The sequence below is a fragment of the Balaenoptera musculus genome, chromosome 5, assembly GCF_009873245.2.
Source record: "Balaenoptera musculus isolate JJ_BM4_2016_0621 chromosome 5, mBalMus1.pri.v3, whole genome shotgun sequence".
NCBI lineage: Eukaryota > Metazoa > Chordata > Mammalia > Artiodactyla > Balaenopteridae > Balaenoptera > Balaenoptera musculus.
Genome location: NC_045789.1, coordinates 113,658,840 through 113,678,486, shown reverse-complemented (window position 1 = coordinate 113,678,486; position 19,647 = coordinate 113,658,840). Strand labels below are relative to the sequence as shown.

The 19,647-nt window shown below is 37.4% G+C and overlaps 1 protein-coding gene across 17 annotated transcripts in view; it reads left to right on the top strand.

Annotated features, from left to right (window-relative positions):
* CAMK2D (calcium/calmodulin dependent protein kinase II delta) overlaps positions 1–19,387 on the top strand; it is a 288,328-nt gene extending 268,941 nt beyond the window's left edge. For 10 of the 17 annotated variants that reach the window (XM_036852759.1, XM_036852756.1, XM_036852757.1 and 7 more), the window contains 4 exons: positions 8,491–8,566; positions 13,060–13,154; positions 15,080–15,308; positions 18,070–19,387. In XM_036852759.1, the coding sequence (XP_036708654.1) occupies positions 8,491–8,566; positions 13,060–13,154; positions 15,080–15,308; positions 18,070–18,073 (404 nt within the window). In that variant the 3' untranslated portion in view covers positions 18,074–19,387. Of the gene's footprint in view, positions 1–8,490; positions 8,567–13,059; positions 13,155–15,079; positions 15,353–18,069 lie in introns of those variants that run through there. The other 7 variants (XM_036852771.1, XM_036852772.1, XM_036852755.1 and 4 more) reach the window with 3 other exon arrangements.
* The last annotated feature ends 260 nt before the right edge of the window (positions 19,388–19,647 follow it).

The following is a 19,647-nucleotide window of genomic DNA, read 5'->3' as shown; positions in this document are numbered from 1 at the left end:
AATAATTTCTTGAAAAGCCGTCTTGACTAGAAGTTTGGTAATTTCCAGGTGTTATATTTGGATAAAATATTATATAATAGAGTATTAAACCAATCAACTCCAGAATCTTCGATGACTTTGATTTTAAAAGCCAAAATAATGGAAATTACTCTCCCAAATATTAACTAATATATCAAACTAGTGAAATAAAAATAGTCACTAAGAAACAAGCTGTTAATTGCACAGGAAACTCCAAACTGAGTTTGATAGGCACCTTTTTAGCTGAGTTGATAGACACCTTTTTCTATAAAACTACCCAGAACATGAAAATGATCCTAATTTGTATATTTGCCTAAAATAAAAACTATTCCCAAGCGTTATTTTTGTTAATGGAAGCACGGAAAAAGACAATAAAACCATGGGATACCCAGTTTTGTGGAATTGGTGTATTAATTAATTACAACTCTGGCTCAGTAATTAAGTCATCAGTCACCTTCCCAGAGAAAGTTCAAAGACATTTAGGTAGTTCATTTAAGTTTATTATTTCAAAATATTGAATTAGGCACTATGGGCTGGAAAGGAACATAGATTAGTGAATTAAACAGCAGACAGTACCTCAGCCAAATAAAGCTCCAGCCCTGGCACAGCTTCTGAATTTGCTGGATGACTTGAGTAAGTCACTTGACCTCCCTGTCCTTCAAGTCTCTGGCAGGCAGGTACCCAATAACTCTGAGAAACGGAGAAGTAGTAGTTAAATTAAATAGAGCAAAATTTTTAAAATTTATTTTATTGAAATATAGTTGATTTACAATGTTGTGTTAATTTCTGCTGTACAGCAAAGTGATTCAGTTATACATACATATACATTCTTTTTCATATTCTTTTCCATATGGTTTGTTACAGGCTATTGAATATAGTTCCCTGTGCTATACAGTAGGACCATGTTATTTATCCATTCTATATACAGTAGTTTGCATCTGCTAATCCCAACTCCCAGTCCATCCCTCCCCACCCCCCTTGGCAACCACAAGTCTGTTCTCTACATCTGTGTGTCTGTTTCTGTTTCATAGATAGGTTCGTTTGTGTCATATTTTAGATTCCACATATAAGTGATATCATAAGGTATTTGTCTTTCTCTTTTTGACTTACTTTACTTGGTATGATAATCTCTAGGTCCATCCATGTTGCTGCAAATGGCATTATTTCATTCTTTTTGATGGCTGAGTAGTATTCCATTATACATATGTATCACATCTTTATTCATCTGTCAGTTGACATTTAGGTTGTTTCCATATATTGACTATTGTGAATAGTGCTGCTATGAACCTAGGGGTGCATGTATATTTTTGAATTATAGTTTTGTCCAGATATATACCCAGGAGTATGATTGCTGAATTATATGGCAAATCTGTTTTTAGTTTTTTGAGGAATCTCCATACTGTTTTCCATAGTGGCTGTACCAATTTACATTCCCACCAACAATGTAAGAAGGTTCACTTTTCTCCACACCCTCTCCAGCATTTATTGTTTGTAGATTTTCTGATGATGCTCATTCTGACTGGTGTGAGGTGGTACCTCATTGTAGTTTTGATTTGCATTTCTCTAATAATTAGTGATGTTGAGCATTTTTTCATGTGTTTGTTGGCCATCTGTATGAATTCTTTGGAGAAATGTCTATTTAGGTCTTCTGCCCATTTTTCAATTGGGTTGTTTGTTTTTTTGTTGTTGAGTTGTATAAGCTGTTTGTATATTTTGGAAATTAAGCCCTTGCTGGTCACATTATTTGCAAATATTTTCTCCTAGTCTGTAGGTTGTCTTTTTGTTTTGTTATGGTTTCTTTCGCTGTACAAAAGCTTGTAAACTTGATTAGGTCCCATTTGTTTATTTTTGCTTTTATTTCTATTGCCTTGGGAGACTGACCAAAGAAAACACGGGTATGATTTATGTGAGAGAATAAATAGAATAAATATTGACAAAGAGTAAATGAGTAGAATTGCTAAGCTAAGATGATATATATAAAAAAAGCTAAACAACTTTTGATCACTGAATAAGTAAATCTTTAGGCACAGTTCACTAAAAGGTTTTAATATTCGATACTCTGCTAACATTTTAGTGAATCTCAATTTGCATGTATAAATTCAGTTTATTTCCTAACCCAAGTTTCATTGTAGGCCAACTAGTCTTCTGAATAAGTTTTATTATTAAATAGTTTCACCTCAAACTAATAAATTTAAAATCTGAACAAAGATTCAGAAAAAGCCTGAGCTCAAATAACTTGGTTCTTTCTCTCCATTCAACTCTCATAAAAGAAATTATAAGTTTAAACATTGATAGATGTGCCTAGTTTAATCTTTCTAGACCTATACAGATTACTTCCCCGTGGAAATACTGTGGCCTCATATATGGTGGTAATTCTGCTGATTTTGAGATACGCAGGACCCATGAATGCCTTTCCACTTCTCATAAGCACAGCCAGGCTGCTACCAGACATGATCATCGTCACCTCCATACTTGGCATTTATCTAATGTATTAAAATGCACACAGAACTTTATATACATTGTCTATCCATGTATTTATGTATTCATATGTGCATGCATTCAGAGACATTTACTCAATACTAGGTGTTAAAGGTAGAAAGTGGTCATGTCCTGGTCAGTCCTGTGAACATCCTGTGATAATGCTATAGGAGGACAACAGTGAGATTGAATAGCTGCGTCTGGAACACTCAGGAAAGTCCATACAGAAGAGGTGACATTGGAGCAAAGTTTTGAGGGCGATTTCCAGACAGAAGACAGAGTTTCCAGGCAGAAGGAACAGCGAGAGGAAAGGCACAGAATTATCAATGAGCCAGGACTAGTTGGGAAAGAGTGAGCCCCTTGGTGTAGCTGTAGAATAGGTTATGTGGGAGCCCTGGGGGAAAAGAAGTGTCGGGAAATGAAGCTGGAAAAAAATAGAGTAGGAACACCTTTAAAGAACAAACAAACAAAGAAGTGTGAGCTTTGGCCTCCAGAGAGTGGGGGGACAGCACGGTCAGCTCTGTTCTATAGAGGGATGATTCTGCAGCAGTGAGGAGAGGAGGGGCTGGTGAGGAGAGGGTGTGGGAGGAGAGGGTATGGGAGGAGAGGGTATGGGAGGAGAGGGTATGGGAGGAGAGGGGGGAGACCTCAGGGCAGGAGGGGTTAGGAACATCCGACAGCCTGAATCAGAGCAATGACAATGAGCCCAGAGAGGAAGAAATGGATCTGAGAAAGATTTGGATGGATAAAGAGGAGCCGGTGATCAACTGTATGAGGAATTGAAAAGAGGCGTCAAGGATTTTGGTGTAGGCAGCTGAGTAGATAACGATGCCACCATCCAAGATGAGAAATACAAGGGAAGCAGCAGGTTTTGCAAGGAAGATGCTTGACGTCAATTTTGAGCACCCCAGGTGTGAAATGCCAGGACAACAGGGAGTGTTTAGATTGCAGTCACAAAAATGAACTTGGAGCCCAGAAAGATTTAAGGTCCCTCATAGAGATTTGGCAGTCTTCAGGAGATGGTCAAAGCCAGAGGAATAAATGAGATTACCAAGAACAAGCAAAAGAAACGATGAAGAGGCTGAAGACATACCCTGGGAAACAACACGGTAATTGCTAAGGATAAATTATATGACTCATGGATGATTGGATAAGAAAGCACTTGAGTTTGTTCATTCAAATATGTATTGAACATTTACTCTATGCCATGTACTATGCTAGATGCGGGTTGTAATGGTGAGGTACCTACCCCTCTGGAGTTTACAACATAATAATAGAGAAAACTGATCAAATACGCACAAAGAAGTACGTAAATACAAGTGTACCAAGTGCTTTTAAACAGCAGGTGTAGGATATGTGTGTACTTAAAACACGGGGACCATCTCCTAAAATTAGACTCCAAGTAGGATTTTTTGAAGAAATAATAGGTGAGTTGAAAGCTGATAAAAGAAATGAAGGCAAAAATGGGGGACACTTTCCCAAGAAGAGAGGGCAGCTCACATAAAGAGCTGGCAATAGGAGGAAGCATGGTCGTTTTGAATTGCTGAGAGAAGGCGCCGTGGGTGGGGTGTAGAGGATAAAGTAAGGCAGCCTTTGAGTGGGGCTGGTGAGATGGACACAGTTTAGATTATACGAGGTTTCATAGTCCCTCTTCAGATAATTTTTCTGGACAAGAAATGATGGGTGCTTGTACCGGAGTGATGGTGAGAAGAAAAGAAGTGGACTAATGTGTAAGGCCTTGAAAAGGCAAAATCAATAGGACTTGAAGGATTGGATTCGGAGTGGGGGTGTGAGAAAGTCAAAAACATCCTCAGGCTTCTATCTGGCTCGTGCACCTGGGTGGATGATGCCGTTCACCAGGATGGAGGTCCCTGGAAGAGCAAATAGGTTTGTGGCCACAGAAGTTCCTATGCTCAGTTTAGGGTATGTTGGGTTCCAGACGCATTAAAGATATCCAAACGGAGATTCCAAAATAAGCACAGACATACAGACCTGGAGGAAAAGTCTAGAAACAAGGTAACAATTTGGGAGTCGTGGGATACAGACAGCAATTTAAAACCCTGGTGTAGATAGAACCATAGGGATAACAGTATATGGTAAGAGGGCCTCAGACCGAGCCTTTAAAAGGAATTGAAACATTTAAATGTTCAATTTAAAATGTTCAAAATTTGCAACTCTCACATTGCAAATGAGAGTGAGATGATGAGAATAGAGAGAAGAGAAAAAAAGGGGAGTATTTCAAGATGGCAGAAAGGAGTAATCAGCAAACTCTGTGCCTTTGGGCAGTGCCTGTACTCTGTACTTCTCTGTTAACCAGAGAGATAACATCGGTCTGCATATCTCAGAAAATTGTCCTGATGCTCAGATCTGATAATGCTTGAGAAATGTTGAAATCTATCAGTTGTTTTATTACATAATCACTCTCAGTTCCCAGGGGGTTTTTTTGGTTTTTGAGGTGTTTTTTTTTAAACACTGGGCCCATTCACACTCTTATCTTTCTCTTGCAGGCTTCTTTAGAACAATAAAGAGACAAAAAATATGAATTTGAACATGACAGTGTTCTCAATTCTTTCGCAGAATTGCATGGAAAGTAATCGCACTCAGGATCTAGAGCATTTCTCCCGTTTGCTTTTCTCTCCTGCCTTTCCCCCTGGAACCTGGAAATCCCCAGAAACTACATTGGGACCCTGTGGGTATAGGCTTGAGCACCTCAATTCTATAAATAAAACTATTTGGTAATCAGTTCCCTGTGATCAAGTGTCTAGCCATGAGGTTAGAAGCTTCTGGTACTCAGGGAACACCTTACTGATACACTCTTCCCTCACCTTCAGGGTAATTAGTGACACCGCTCAAGCTCTCCCCACTTTGACATCCGGAGTGGCCATCACTTGACATTCAGGAAGAGGGAAGGCCAGAGGATAGTGACCCCTCCCCCCAGAACATAGGCATCCAGGCACCTTGCGCGGTGATTGTTCCTCAGCCTCACTGCTGGCGAGAGGAGATATAGCTAGCATCAAACCCTCCTCCTTCCGCTAGGTCACTGCGGCAACAGTTCCAACCACAACAGACTTCTATATACAAATGAGTCATTCCCAGCCTTCGGCTTTCCTTTAAAGAGCCAGCTGTCATATGCTGCCCTGACTCAAGCGCCTCTGCTCCAGGGAAATAAGCACTCTAAAGATTACTGAGTTCCAGGCCCCTCCTGAGCCAAGAGGGGCACGTTGCTTTTATGATGATGCAGCACAGAAGCATTCTGGCTACTTCCCATTTGCCGTCCTGCCAGCTACAGCACCACTGTTTCTGAACATAAGAACTAAGAAGGCAATTTGTGTTGCTTTGATTATGCAGGACAAAAATTAAGCCAGTTGTAGGATGCAAACTGTTGAGGAGCTAATGAGTGTTTCCATAGTGGTTCAGGGTGAGACGTGGCCATGTACACCGATGTTTCTAATTGCATATTATGCTTCTGAAGGAATCTAGAGACTTTCAGGAACTTCAGAAGGTGACCCTGAACTGTTTGCACTTTGTAAACTAACTCTTCGCCTGATGAAGCTCTTCAAAGGGCAGTGATCTTATGTTCATTTTTTTCCTTCTTTTTCTAAAAAATTAACATTGTTTTCTAAACTGTAGTTTTTTTTTCCTATTAGCCACATAGCATCCTAAGAAATCTGTTAATTTTAAATGAGGATTTAATACGAGGAGGAAGTTTTGGTAGTCACATTTTTCTAATCTCATTTTCTGAGCTCCTCTGCATCAGTGTCCTTTATATTCTGGAATTGGGTCAGCTGTCATGCGTTTTTGCCAAATGTTCATACTGTTGATGCTACAGACAGATGAATCACTTATTGCCTAACTAAATTAAGCTAAAATGTGCCATTGGCACCATCCCTATTACAGAATTATTCCCTGCCACTACATCTGTCAGTATGCTTTGATGTTTGATATATTATAGCTATTCATTCATCAAATGATCATGGGCAAGAAATGTTTTAGGTGTGTATAGGAGCTAAGAAACCTTATGTTATTTTTTTCAATATAAATGAAATTATGTAAATAACTGAATATGGAATCTAACCTGTATGGAGATTATTTTTTGATATTATCAACCTTGACATTGTTAGCAACCATTTGTGGACAAACCATATTTTATAAGGTAGTCTCATACAGTCTCAGTAAAGTCAAGTTAGGTTTACAGAACATTTGTTTTTTGTTTTTTGTTTTTTTACATCTTTATTGGAGTATAACTGCTTTACAATGGTGTGTTAGTTTCTGCTTTATAACAAAGTGAATCAGTAATACATATACATATGTCCCCATATCTCTTCCCTCTTGCATCTCCCTCCCTCCCACCCTCCCTATCCCACCCCTCTAGGTGATCACAAAGCACCAGGACATTTGTTTTAAATAAGGAATATCACAACCTGGATAACCTGGAGTTTTTTGGTTTTTTGTGTTTTTTTTCGGTACCAATAAGTCTTTATTCATTGCATTTTCCCAAGGAAAAGAAGGGGAAGGGAAAAGGGTCAGCATGTATGTTACAAAATGATAGCAAAGGGGAAAGGAAGTACCTGGCACAGCAAAATCAACCAACAGATAAACACTGCCCAGATGGGGTCGCCAAAGCCCAAGGGGGCTCAGTCTCCTGCAGTTCAGTAATGAGGGGAATAACCTGGAGTTTTGAAAGTGAATATAAACTTTAAGTTTGTGGTTAAGAATCTGCTAAAAAAAATCAGATTCATTAAAAATGCAAACTGGTTGACTTTAATCAATAAGAACTAAAACCAGACTTCAGCTTTTCCTATGATGAATAGCAGCCTCACTAAGATAGATGGAAATAACTTTTTGTGGTTACCCCCAGTTTATTTCCAGTGATTTAAGAAAGTTTCACAATGTTCTTTAAACAAAATTCAATTCAATTAAATTTTTAAAATATTTTATGCCTTTATTTCCTTAGTAAGGGAATACTGTTCTAAAATCAGGAAAAGGTTATCAACATCAGTTGATCAAATTCAACTTATTGAACATCTATTTTATTAAAGACATTGGATAAAGCTTTTTCGAGGATACAAAGAAATAACATGTTCTTTGCCCACAGGGAGCTTTTAATTTAACTAGGAAGACACTACACAGTAAACCAAGTTTAGTAACAATTTAAAACAATAATTTAACTAAAGAAGTTGTCATGGTATATAGCATATGCTTAATTGCCAAATGAATAATACAAGGTAGGCTTTCCAAAAAGGGAAAGAACACTTGAGGCAGATGAAGTAGGTGGGATTTGAGCCAAGCCAACTATTAATAATTTTACCGATTATGGGCTAGGAATAGAAACAAATCATGTTTGTTGTCAGAGTTGACAGCCATACGGGGGGACTTCCATCTCCATCCACGGCATTGATTCATACCTTGTTTTTCCAATTTACAGTTTATGGAAGGCCATTTATCTAAATATGATGGCAATTACAGCGTTAGCACCCTCTTTTGTAGGGTTAGTTGAGCTGAACAATAAAAAAAAATGCAAATAATTAAAGTTAAGTGTCTCAATGCAAGGTGTCCGCTATACTCTGAAGACAGATTAAAATAACACAAAAATGCTAATAAACTCAATCATGTTGGTAAAGGTAATAAGAACTACTTTTTAAAAATATAACCTTGACCTTCTGGGTGACTGTTGTTTTCTAACAAAGGGAGGGCAGCAGTGCTTCCCCAACGTGAACATGCTTACCTGAGGGTCCTGGTAAAATACAGATTCTGAATCTGTAGGTCTGGAGTAGGACCTGAGAATCTGTGTTTCTGCCAGGCTCCCAGAAGAGGGACCTAATGTTGATCTGTGCGCTTTGAGCAGCAAGATTGTAGAGAGGATAACACCAAGATTCTGAGAGGGATGTGTCTTAACTGGTAACACCCTGTTTAAGGAAAATAGCAGTGTCATTAGAGTAATTTTATATGGCTTTTGCCCTTTATTCTCACCCAACTCCTTATCTTTGCCTTTAGCACGAAAGCAAGAGATTATCAAAGTTACTGAACAACTCATCGAAGCTATCAACAGTGGGGACTTTGAAGCTTACACGTGAGTAGAGGCACATTTATTTTGCTTTCATGCATATGACAAAGTATTTTCTATATGAGTGCATTCTTCAATGTACCTGACTCATGTATATTTAACGCCAGGTTTGATACACCCACAGTAGCTTCATTTCAACGTATAAATGACTCAAGTGCCTCTAGGAGAGAAATAAATGTAATTAAGATGTCAGAGAGAGAAGATGAGACTTCTGATGGGAAGAATGGGGATTTCTTTGTCAGTGCACAGAAGCCTGACCCTCTGGCGCCTCCATGTGAGAGAAGGCATTCCAGGCAGAGCAATCCATGAGAGCAAAGACACAAGAAACAGGAAAGCACATAAATAGTGCACTTTGGCTTAAGGGATGTTTTTCCTCGCAGTTCTGCAGAGGTGATGGGACCGAGAAAGAGATTAGGAGGCACCGTCTGGCAGCCTTTTCCCTTTCCAGCCAGCACAGCTCAACTTTATCTTCATCTCTTTTAGGGGTTTGCCTCTTAGATAAAATTTTATTTGAAGAAAGGGTTCTAATGTTAAATTTAAAGTTTACCATAGGTATTAAAGGAAGTCACTTTGTTCAAATAAAAATAAAGCTTTCACATAGGGCGTGAAGGCTTATTGTGCAAAGAACGTGGGTCAGTAAGTTAGCTATTTGGGTGGAGAAAAAAATCAGTTCTCAACTTTCCCCTTATACCATACTAGTGAGGTCCTCTTGAATGAAAGTGTTAAAATGCAGAAATGAGTTTGATCTCTGTTTGGAAAGATCTAAGTTTAAAAGCAGGGGAAGTCATTGAAATGAAAAAGTGAAATGATTAGGCTACCTAAATAGATGAATCTTAATATACTTTAATTTTTTTAAAGCCAAAATGAAACAGACAAAAAAAACAGAAAAATATTTGTAAAATGTGTCAAAAGTTAATTTAGATTGAGAAGATAAGGTTGAAAAGTGGAAAAATAGGTAAAGGAACTGAGCTATTAGCAAAAGAGGAAATATAAATGACAAGTAAACTAATGAAAGCATGTTGATGTCCACTAATTGTGTGCAAATCTGAATATAGGAGGTTTTCTGCCGATCAAATCAGCAGGGATAAAAACTCCGCTGATCACCAAAGGGGCACAGATACTGCAGGACAATAGTGACTTTTCCCACCACCTGATGGAATATAAATGGGGACAGACTTTCAGAGTAGTGGTGACAGCAGGGGTTTGGGTCGCAGTTATATACCAGGAAGTGTTTCCAAAGGTTCAAATCACTACTTTAACCCTATGTTCCTAGTTATAAAAATTTGACATGGGCGTGGATTTTGAATTTAAAACAGAGACAAAAAGTGTGAACAAAGATATTTATGGAACCAATATTCAAAATAGTGAAAAATTATAAACAGCTTATATGCCCAACACTATGGTAACATTAATTAATCTGTGGTGTGTTTGGTACCGTGGATACTTATACAGAATTTCTAGCGATCTGGCAAAATGCTTATGAGTATTCACTGAAGATAAAGCAGGATATAAATGTGTGTGTACGTAATTATTCCAACTACATAAGAGAAAATATAAAAATAGAATGAAATATGACAAATTGGTTTTTAAAAGGAAAAAAGATATTGCCTCTGGGAGATGAAACTGTGTGTTTTGTTTTTTATTTCCTGCTTCTTTCCAAGTTTTATATAATAAGATATTTTTTTATCATCAGTTACAAATAGATAGCCAAATATAAAATATGGAAGAGAGTAACTGAATATAAGAACTAAATTAAATCCAGGACTGCTTCTTACAAAATTAAATTAATGTGTGTGCAAATACATAAACACAAGTATGTACATATATATGTATTTGTGTTTATCAATTCTTTAACAGGACCTAATAAAAGTATACTTAGAACGAAAGAAATAGTAAGAAATGGAGTTTAAAAGAACACTGTTTGTTGTCAGAGAATTAAACAGTTGAACAGTTGTTAAAGAGCTGTTTAGAATTCTGTGCCGTAAGACCTGTTCTCTTTTATTCTTTTTGCTGATATAACTTTGTTAGACCCATATGATTCTTCAAATATAATATACTTAGGAAAAAAATCTTTTGGAATAACATTCCCCTGCGGATTGGTAGAGTGTGTTTTGTTGGTGGTGTTAGCCAGGAAAAAGTGGCAAAATATAGCATTTCCTATATTCTCAGACACTTTAAAATAGGGTATTTTAAATAATGCAATTCCTTGGAATCACATCAGTTCACGAATTCCTTTGCCTGTAATCTGGCTTGATTTTGTACACTCAGACCCAGGGGTAATCCAAGAGGACCTTCCATTTGGGAGCTTTTTGCGTGGTACAGTGTATGGGTACAGCCCTGTCAGCTGGTCCTTAGAACACCTGTTCAGAGCATACACACCCACAGGTCAACTGGCAGCTCTGTGAATCTTATTAATCCAAAGCCTGTGATAGGAGAGAGAGAGATACATACATACATTACTGACATAGAAGAAACATATGAGAGAGAGAAAGAACACATGAACAGGTTTTCAAGTATATTGACTCAATGGCTGGGTAAAAAGATCCACCATAGTACAGTGATTCTCAGATGATTTTGGTGCTGATATAAAGTAGTAAAAAATTTGGATTCACTAATGTTGACAACCAAAAGTCATATTTATAGAGAAAGTAATAGCCCCTGGCAGAATAAAGTCCTGTTACCATGGGAACACTGTTTTTCCCATTTTACTACTTGGAAAGAGATTATGTATATTTAACTTTGAGCTTTAATACCTGCCCACCAGGAAGTCTGAGGCAAAGTTTAAAATCCCCACCCACTCCCACCCCACCCGCAACTAAGGCTTTCTTTACCACAACGAATAAACCACTGTGATTTTTTACTTTAAAAGTGTTCTTAAGAAATAATCAGTTCCAAAATTCTGTGAACCATACGTTCAAGAACCATAACGAGTGAGCCTTTTGAAACTTGCATTTCTGTTGAACAGTTAAAACATTTTGCCTCCCAAATGGGCAATTTCCATACGAAATTAGATGTAACCCCACCAAATTAAGAAATGATCCAAAATCTTTCAGTATGTATTCCTTTTATCTAACTTTGTGAACTACTAATTCTTCAAATCCAGATTTTACGGCACCTTCTGTGAGAAGCCTAAGCTGATCACCACAGGCCCAAGGAAATATTTTCTCCTCTGTTTCCATGGGACTTAAATACATACCCAGTCCCAGGGCTCACCATATCAAGCAACTACCCATCATTCCCCAACCATACTCTGCCATTGTACTTGCTGCCCTCCTCTGCCTACCCCCTTCCACACACCTGGAAAACTCCTATTCATTCCGGAAAGCCCAGCTCAACTTTTCTTTCTCTCTTAACTTTCCTTTCTCACATATAAGTCATCTGGTTTTTGAGCACTTTGTATTTATTTCCATTCCAGTATTAATTGTTGTGTTATAAAATGTTTGTTTCAAAGAATATCTGCTACATAGTAGGTGTTGAACAATTCTTTGTTGAATAAATTTTTCCAAGAAAGCCCATTGGCTTTCTCTGAACGTTTAAAATAGTATATCTTTTTCTTGAATTACATTTCTAGGATTAAAAAGAAAACTAATGTGCATTTGAATCGCTCATTAATTTTAAGTTAATTAAGCTTGTTAATTAAAGTTTACTTAAGTCTGTCAGACATTGCCAGAAAGTGTAGGATGTGACACCTACCTTCAAATCAATCATATATATATGTTTGATATGAATGTAGATGGTGTCAAAAATTATTCCGAGGAGCTTCCCTGGTGGCGCAGTGGTTGAGAATCTGCCTGCCAATGCAGGGGACACGGGTTCGAGCCCTGGTCTGGGAAGATCCCACATGCCGCGGAGCAACTAGGCCCGTGAGCCACAACTACTGAGCCTGCGCGTCTGGAGCCTGTGCTCCGCAACAAGAGAGGCCGCGATAGTGAGAGGCCCGCACACCGCGATGAAGAGGGGCCCCCGCTCGCCGCAACTAGAGAAAGCCCTTGCACAGAAACGAAGACCCAACGCAGCCAAAAAATAATTAATTAATTAATTTAAAACTTAAAAAAAAAATTATTCCAAAAGTATTTAATTTGAGAGCCAAAGTTGATTTTGTAGGACTTGGAGGGTAGCTTGGACTTGGAGAGCATTTAAAAAATAATAAACTTATAACAACTAAAAAACTAGGGAATTAGAAAAACTGGGGAAAGCCTAGAGAATTCACCTTGGAAATTGAAAAGTAGAAATTTTAAAAAAGGAAACTTCCTAAAGCATGATTGATAGATTATCATCTGCTGGAACTGGTTTTATTATCTTGTCCCTATCTGAGGTCTCTGCAATATTCTTTTTTAGGGTCTGCTCCTCAACCCACCTTGCCAAGCCCTGTGATAGAAATTTTATATTATTTGTAGTGTTTTTTTAAAAAACTCCTTCATTGGCTGATTGATAAATAAGAATAGATATGTGTGAAACAACGAAATACATTAACTCATTTATTATTTTTTTTCCTACAGGAAAATCTGTGACCCAGGCCTTACTGCTTTTGAACCTGAAGCTTTGGGTAATTTAGTGGAAGGGATGGACTTTCATCGATTCTACTTTGAGAATGGTACATTTATTCTAAATTTAATATCATGCCTTTTGCAAATTCTCTTTGAATTTCTCCCAAATTTACAAGATTCTTTGGCTCTTTGCTGCAATGAGAGTTTTTAACCTTAGTCCAGCATTTTGCATCCTATTTTTATATTTTTGTATTTGAAATTGAAAAGCATGACAGCCTTAAAAGTTTTGGTATGTTTTGAAAAGTATCTAAGTAAGTTTATATAAAAAAGTGATGTTGATTGAATATACCCCATAGAAGTCCCAGTGAATGTATAGTATAAGCTGTGAAATGAGTTACCAAAAATTGTTGAATTGTTTCAGGTTTTCATAAAACATTGTTTATATATGAAAAGATAAGAGAAACCACAGCATGCCAGAATATTTGACATAGAGGAGGGCTTTCAAGCATAATTAATTAGTGCTCCTTTTCAAGGTAAAATATAAATGAAGACGAGTAATCAGATAAATATTTCAGTTCCAATTACAAGAATTTTAATGGTCTCAGAGGAAAGAGAAAGTGTCAAAAGAAACTCCTGCAGAATTCCTTCAGGTCACCAAGTAAAGTGTAAACCAGAAGTTCCTTTTATGCTCCTTTTCCTTACACCTAACGACATTAGGTATCATGTTGTGTTTGCATGGTGCAGGGAGGGAATTCACCTTTTGCAGTGAGATTTTGATGAATTAAAGAGGAATTGTAGTAATGATTAGGATAATCAAGCTCATGTCCAGTAATTATAAGCACTGACAATGTCTGCCTTGGCATGGATTTTTACATTTAATGAATTGCTTTGTCTTATATGCACTAGACATTTGCAAGCAAAGATAATTATGTGGTAAATTGGCCTTAACAAAGCTTCAGTAAATGTTCTCCTGTTCCATCCCGCACTGTGATTGACAGCATCTCATGTTTTTCTTCAAATGACTCTCGATTGACACCATCTCACCTGTAGTAAAAGAATAATTAACCCATTAATATTTTAACTTACCTCAACATAACACTGTACATCATTACTTTCCATAAATACATATTATTCATAATGGGATATTCTTTTTTACGTGACTGTAGCACTAAGTAATTTATTCAGATCTTTTCTGAAAATGGAGGACGTGTTTGTTTGGATAACAGGTAAAACAGTTCTACCTGTTTTAGTGATCTAAGAGAGTAGTATCATCAATCAATTATCTGCACTAAATCTTCATATCTCTTAGTCATTGAATAACTAGAATAAATAGCTATTGTCAGAACAACAAAGGCTGGAGCCTAGTGAGGGCTGCTCAACCAAAGGAAAGAGCTAGAGAATCAGAATCAGGCTATATGGCCAACACCAAATTTTGGATTTTTACTGGATGACCACAGCTGGACTAACAAACATAGAATGGACACTACTAAATAAAGGAGCCACAGGATGAGATGGGGAAACAGATTCACACTGTGGCCAGCCTGATTAGGAGACAGCAGTCTCCATGCTTGATACTTGACATGTTCCCCTTGTTCCACGTACTTCACCAACTAACAAAAAAACGAACAAGCCTGCAGGATACCCTGTCAACTGCCCCAGTGGTTCCTTCACTGGAAAGACAGGAACTGCGCCGTGTACCTGGGCCCGTCCTTCTCCATCTCTATTCATATTATGGCTTGTTCCTAACCACTTCCCAATATAAATAAATATGTCTCTCCAGCTTTCTCACTCAAAGTTTTCGGAGTGGCATACGATTTAACTACAAAGGGAGTCAAAGAAAATAATGACTGTATTTACTTCTGCTCTCTTTTTCTTTATACTTTGCATAGTACCAGGCACTCCATTAATGCAGAGAATTAATAGTTGAATGAATGAATGGCATTCTATTTATTGGTCCCAACTGAAGTTATTATTGGTTTTGGTTTACTTCACATAGAAACTAAATTCTCTTTTCCATGTTGTTCTCTTTCAGCTTTGTCCAAAAACAATAAACCAATCCACACTATTATCCTGAACCCCCACGTACATCTGGTAGGCGATGACGCTGCCTGCATAGCATACATTAGGCTCACGCAGTACATGGATGGCAGCGGAATGCCAAAAACAACGCAGTCAGAAGAGACACGTGTGTGGCACCGCCGGGATGGAAAGTGGCAGAATGTTCATTTTCATCGCTCGGGGTCGCGAACAGTACCCATCAAGTAAATATTTCCAGGCTGTCAGCTTCTTTGTTAATATACCCCTGGTCAGCGTCTTTTACTTATTCCATTGTTAATAGCATGGCATCTGTTATTTAATGCTAGTGGTCATTTAGTGGTCAGTTACACTGGTGGGAATTAATGTTTCATGAGAAGCAGTCTATAATTCTCCGGAAAGATCAATCAGACTAGCCGTTTGTGGGTTGAAACTTGCCCTAGAAAGTATACAATAGTTTTAGATAGGAACTAGAGGATACCCTATTAAGCTGATTTCTCTTATGGTTAAATCAGGGAGAATTCATGTAATAAGGTAAACTATTTATGACTTCATTGTCACAATTGGCAGAGGAAGGGGAAAAATTAGGGGAAAAAGTTTCTAAAACGACCAATACAGTTGACCCTCCTTATCCATGGTTTCCTTACACACAGATTCAGCCAGCCTCAGATCAAAAATTTTCAGGGGTGGAGAAATTCCAGTAAGTTTCAAAAAGCACAACTTAAATTTGTCTTGCAGGGAACTATTTACATAGCATTTACATTGTATTAGGTATTATAAGTAAACTAGAGATTATTTAAAGTATATGGGAGGATGTGTGTAGGTTATATGAAATACTGTGCCATTTTATATAAGGAACTTGAGCATCTGCAAATTTTGATATCCTCGGGGGTTCTGAAACCAATCCCCCCACAGATACTTGTGGGGAGAATAATATCAGGAGCTTCATTTCATAGATTTTTTTTCTACTGGTGCTCAATTACAGATATTAGGAGAAATTTATGAAATATAGCATTTAAAATGCAAGTATTAGGTATTTCAGCATCTTTCTCACTACACCACTCTACCTCAGATGTCATGTTTGCTCTTCCAATCAATAATTAGACATATTTATTGCACATCACATAGGTGCTTAACTTGTGCCAGATAAAATGAAAGGTGAAAGATGTTGCCCTTAAGGAACTTCTTCTTATATTCTAGTTTAGAAAGCAACTTATCACCAATACCAAAGAAAAAACTAAAAGTTTATAATCAACTTCAGCGCAGAAAGGGATGAATGACCAATGTAGCATGTGGGTCTTGTAAGTAACATCCTGCTCCGTATGATACTTTTTGTGATTGGAGCTGATGACCGAAAAGCTGCACGGCTGTTTTCCCTCCCTTTGAGGATATTTCCTCACATTATTTCCGTGAAAACCATATTTGCATGAGCTCTTGAGTCTAATGTTTGGCACCACTGTGTAGCATAACCCACATTTTCAAGGTACTGAAGTGCTGAGGAGACCCTACCTTCAGCATATGGATTGTGGCAGGTTTGGAATATCCTGGAGTTCTCACCTCAAAAGTCAATTCTAGGTGTCAGTCTATTTATCTCTTGTAAAAATAAAATACAGTGTGTGTGTGTGAAAAAAAAAAAAAAGAAGAAAATAATAGTTTTAGTAAGAATATTATTGATGAATTTGCTTCCATTAAAGCCAGGATAAAGTTGGGTTTTGATATAAATAGAATGTTTAACCTTAAAAAAAAATAATAATAATAATCACTTTAAATATCAATGGACTAAATGCTCCAATCAAAAGACACAGAGTGGTTGATTGGATTAAAAAAAACAAGACCCATCTATATGCTGCTTAAAAGAGACTCACTGAAGAGCTAAAGACACACACAGACTGAAAGTGAGGAGATTGAAAAGGATATTTAATCAAATGGAAATGACAAGAAAGTGTGGGTAGCAATACTCATTATCAGACAAAATAGACTTTAAAGTCTATAACAAAAGACAAAGAAGAGCGTTCGTTATATAATGATAAAGGGATCAATACAAGAAGAGGGTATAACACTTGTTAACATATATGCACCTAATAAAAAAAAAGTCAATTCTATCTGGGTCAATTCAGACAGCTCTCAATTACCCAGAACTAATTTATATCAGGCTCTAGGATCTTTTGGTGTCTTACTGTTTTTCAAGAGGTTCCTGTTCTGCGCTTGGCTAAGGTTAATACGTAGATTAATTTGCCCTGCCTGACTGAGTATAATGGTATTTGACCACGAGGAGGAAGTCAAGCTGAAATTTAAAACTCACAAAGTGAGTAATTCCAGAGGATAATTGAAAGTTGACTGTAATTCAGTTCATGCCTGCATTGTTATTTCCTAAGATTTGCTTCTTACCTTGGATTAGAAGAATTCAGATATGTGTGGTACTGTTGTGAGTTTTTTCCCCATTCAAAGCACTGAACCTTGTCAGACCTTGGAAGAAGCAGTGCTCCCAGCTGTTGGTTTAAAGAAAGAAGACCCCCCAATTAAATAAGAATAATCATGTTTTCCCTACTTTTGAGGCTGTAAAATTGACTTCTAGGTTTGATTTCCAGCGGAGTCTAAGAATAATGACAGAAGCTAAAGGATGAATTTAAACTTTTAGTCTCTTTCAACCAAATAATGCTATTCATTTATTAATTTGTCTGGTAAACATGAATGCTTGAACTGTATGTTTAGATTTAATCATGTGATTGCAGCCTGAGTCCCTGTCTATTTTTAGCTTAGTTCTGTGTGGACAAATTGACAGATTAAAGTAGAAGATCCATATTAAAAGAGAAAATGCACAATGTTAAGCAATTAATGACTGCAAGCAAAGATCTCTTATACATAGTATTTTCAATCTATTACTTAACCGCTGAGTTATAAAATCATAGCCTAGCCTAATCTTTGGCAAAGCAACTTGATGATACTTTGTAAAACAGTTTAATTTATGTCTCCCCTCTCTCCTTTCAGCTAAGTATCAACAGTGCCACTTCTGCATTCTCTGTTCTCACCTGGATGGTAACCCTGGGCCGTCCTCTCCTCCTCTTCATGCATGTTTCTGAGTGCATGAAGTTGTGAAGGTCCTGCGTGTAATGCATATGTGATGCATCATCTTGTCATATATTCCTTCCTATACATTGTTTACACTTCAACTATGGAGATGTTCCATGCAAACTTCAATCACTGTTGGCAAACAATAGGGGGAGGTAAGACAAAAAAAATTCCACAATACTCCAAGTACAAACCTATTCATCCAGTTTCTCTGCTTATGCCAAGACTTAACAGACTTCAAAATTATCGTTCTTTGAATGACAGTTTGTAACAGAAATGTAAGTTTTTAAAAACTCTTTGCTGTTCATCTGTTTTAGCTTTTTTGTTTAACAAAAAAAGGCAAAAAAAAATTACCTTCAGTTTCCTGGTGTGATCCTGGTTGAAATGGATGATTTTTCACTGAAAGCTGTGTTGCTGTTTAACAATTAAATGGGTTGATATGTGGGCAGAATCACTTATGAATGTGGAAGCGAGAATCGGTGGGTTTGCTACTACCTAAAGTCATGTCTTTTTTGGTCAAACTGTGTAAACTGGAAAAACTCACGTCATTGACGAGTTTGATCACTTTAGGGTATACTTGCACTGTTCTGGTGAAATTTGCTGAATTGAATTTTTTGTTCATTTCTCAAACCTGTGCTCTTTTTTCTTCATTTTCTCCTATTTCTTTATTACTTTTGTTTGCTTCCTTTATATTTTTCTGTTTTTCATTCTTTACTTTTTTCTCTTTTTGTCTAGTAGTGTGAGAAAAGTGAAATTTGCATAATGAAGGTAAAATAAAAACTGAGGCCTTTTGGAGGTGGCTAAACCAGTGCTTTGATCATCTTCTGGGCCCATAAAAATGATGTCAAGAAGATTTCAAAAGTTTGTAATTCTGCTCGAGTTGGGACGTAGGGATCCTATGTTGGAGGTATTAGAATTGTTTAAACTTAGAATAAAAGCAAGTAGGTTCCTACTGTACCTGCGCCACATCTTACTGATTGGTGCAGTTGCCAGGAGAGTACCAAGCTGGTCGTGGGTCAGGAATCTGTGCAAAGGCACTTCCTTCTGCCTTGCAGGATGCACACCTCCTGTGTCATCACTGGCTAGTTTTCTGAAGTTAGAGAGGACTGCAGGTGTTTTCCATTCTCCTAAGTGTTTGTTTGTTTTGAACTCTGTCTCTGTGACTTGTGCTTTTGTAGCTTCTCTCATATGTCAGAATAACATTATCTTCCTTCCAGGAGTTAGCATTTTCCTATTTAAAAAAAAGGGGGCGGGAGGGATTGTCCCTGTTTTCTTTGTGCTTCTCATTTCTCCTTTGTTTGTTTATTCAATTCCTGTGGGGCTTTTTCTCCTCCCTGAAATGCTTTATAGTGCATGGTATCTTCATCAACGTTATTTTAACAATAGTAATTCACAATCCTCAGAAGCCTATTTTTAAAGCAGAAGCAAAAAAAAATAAACAAAAAAATCAACCCTCCCTCTTTTCTCTCATTTCACCTTTCTGTGTTGATTACTAAT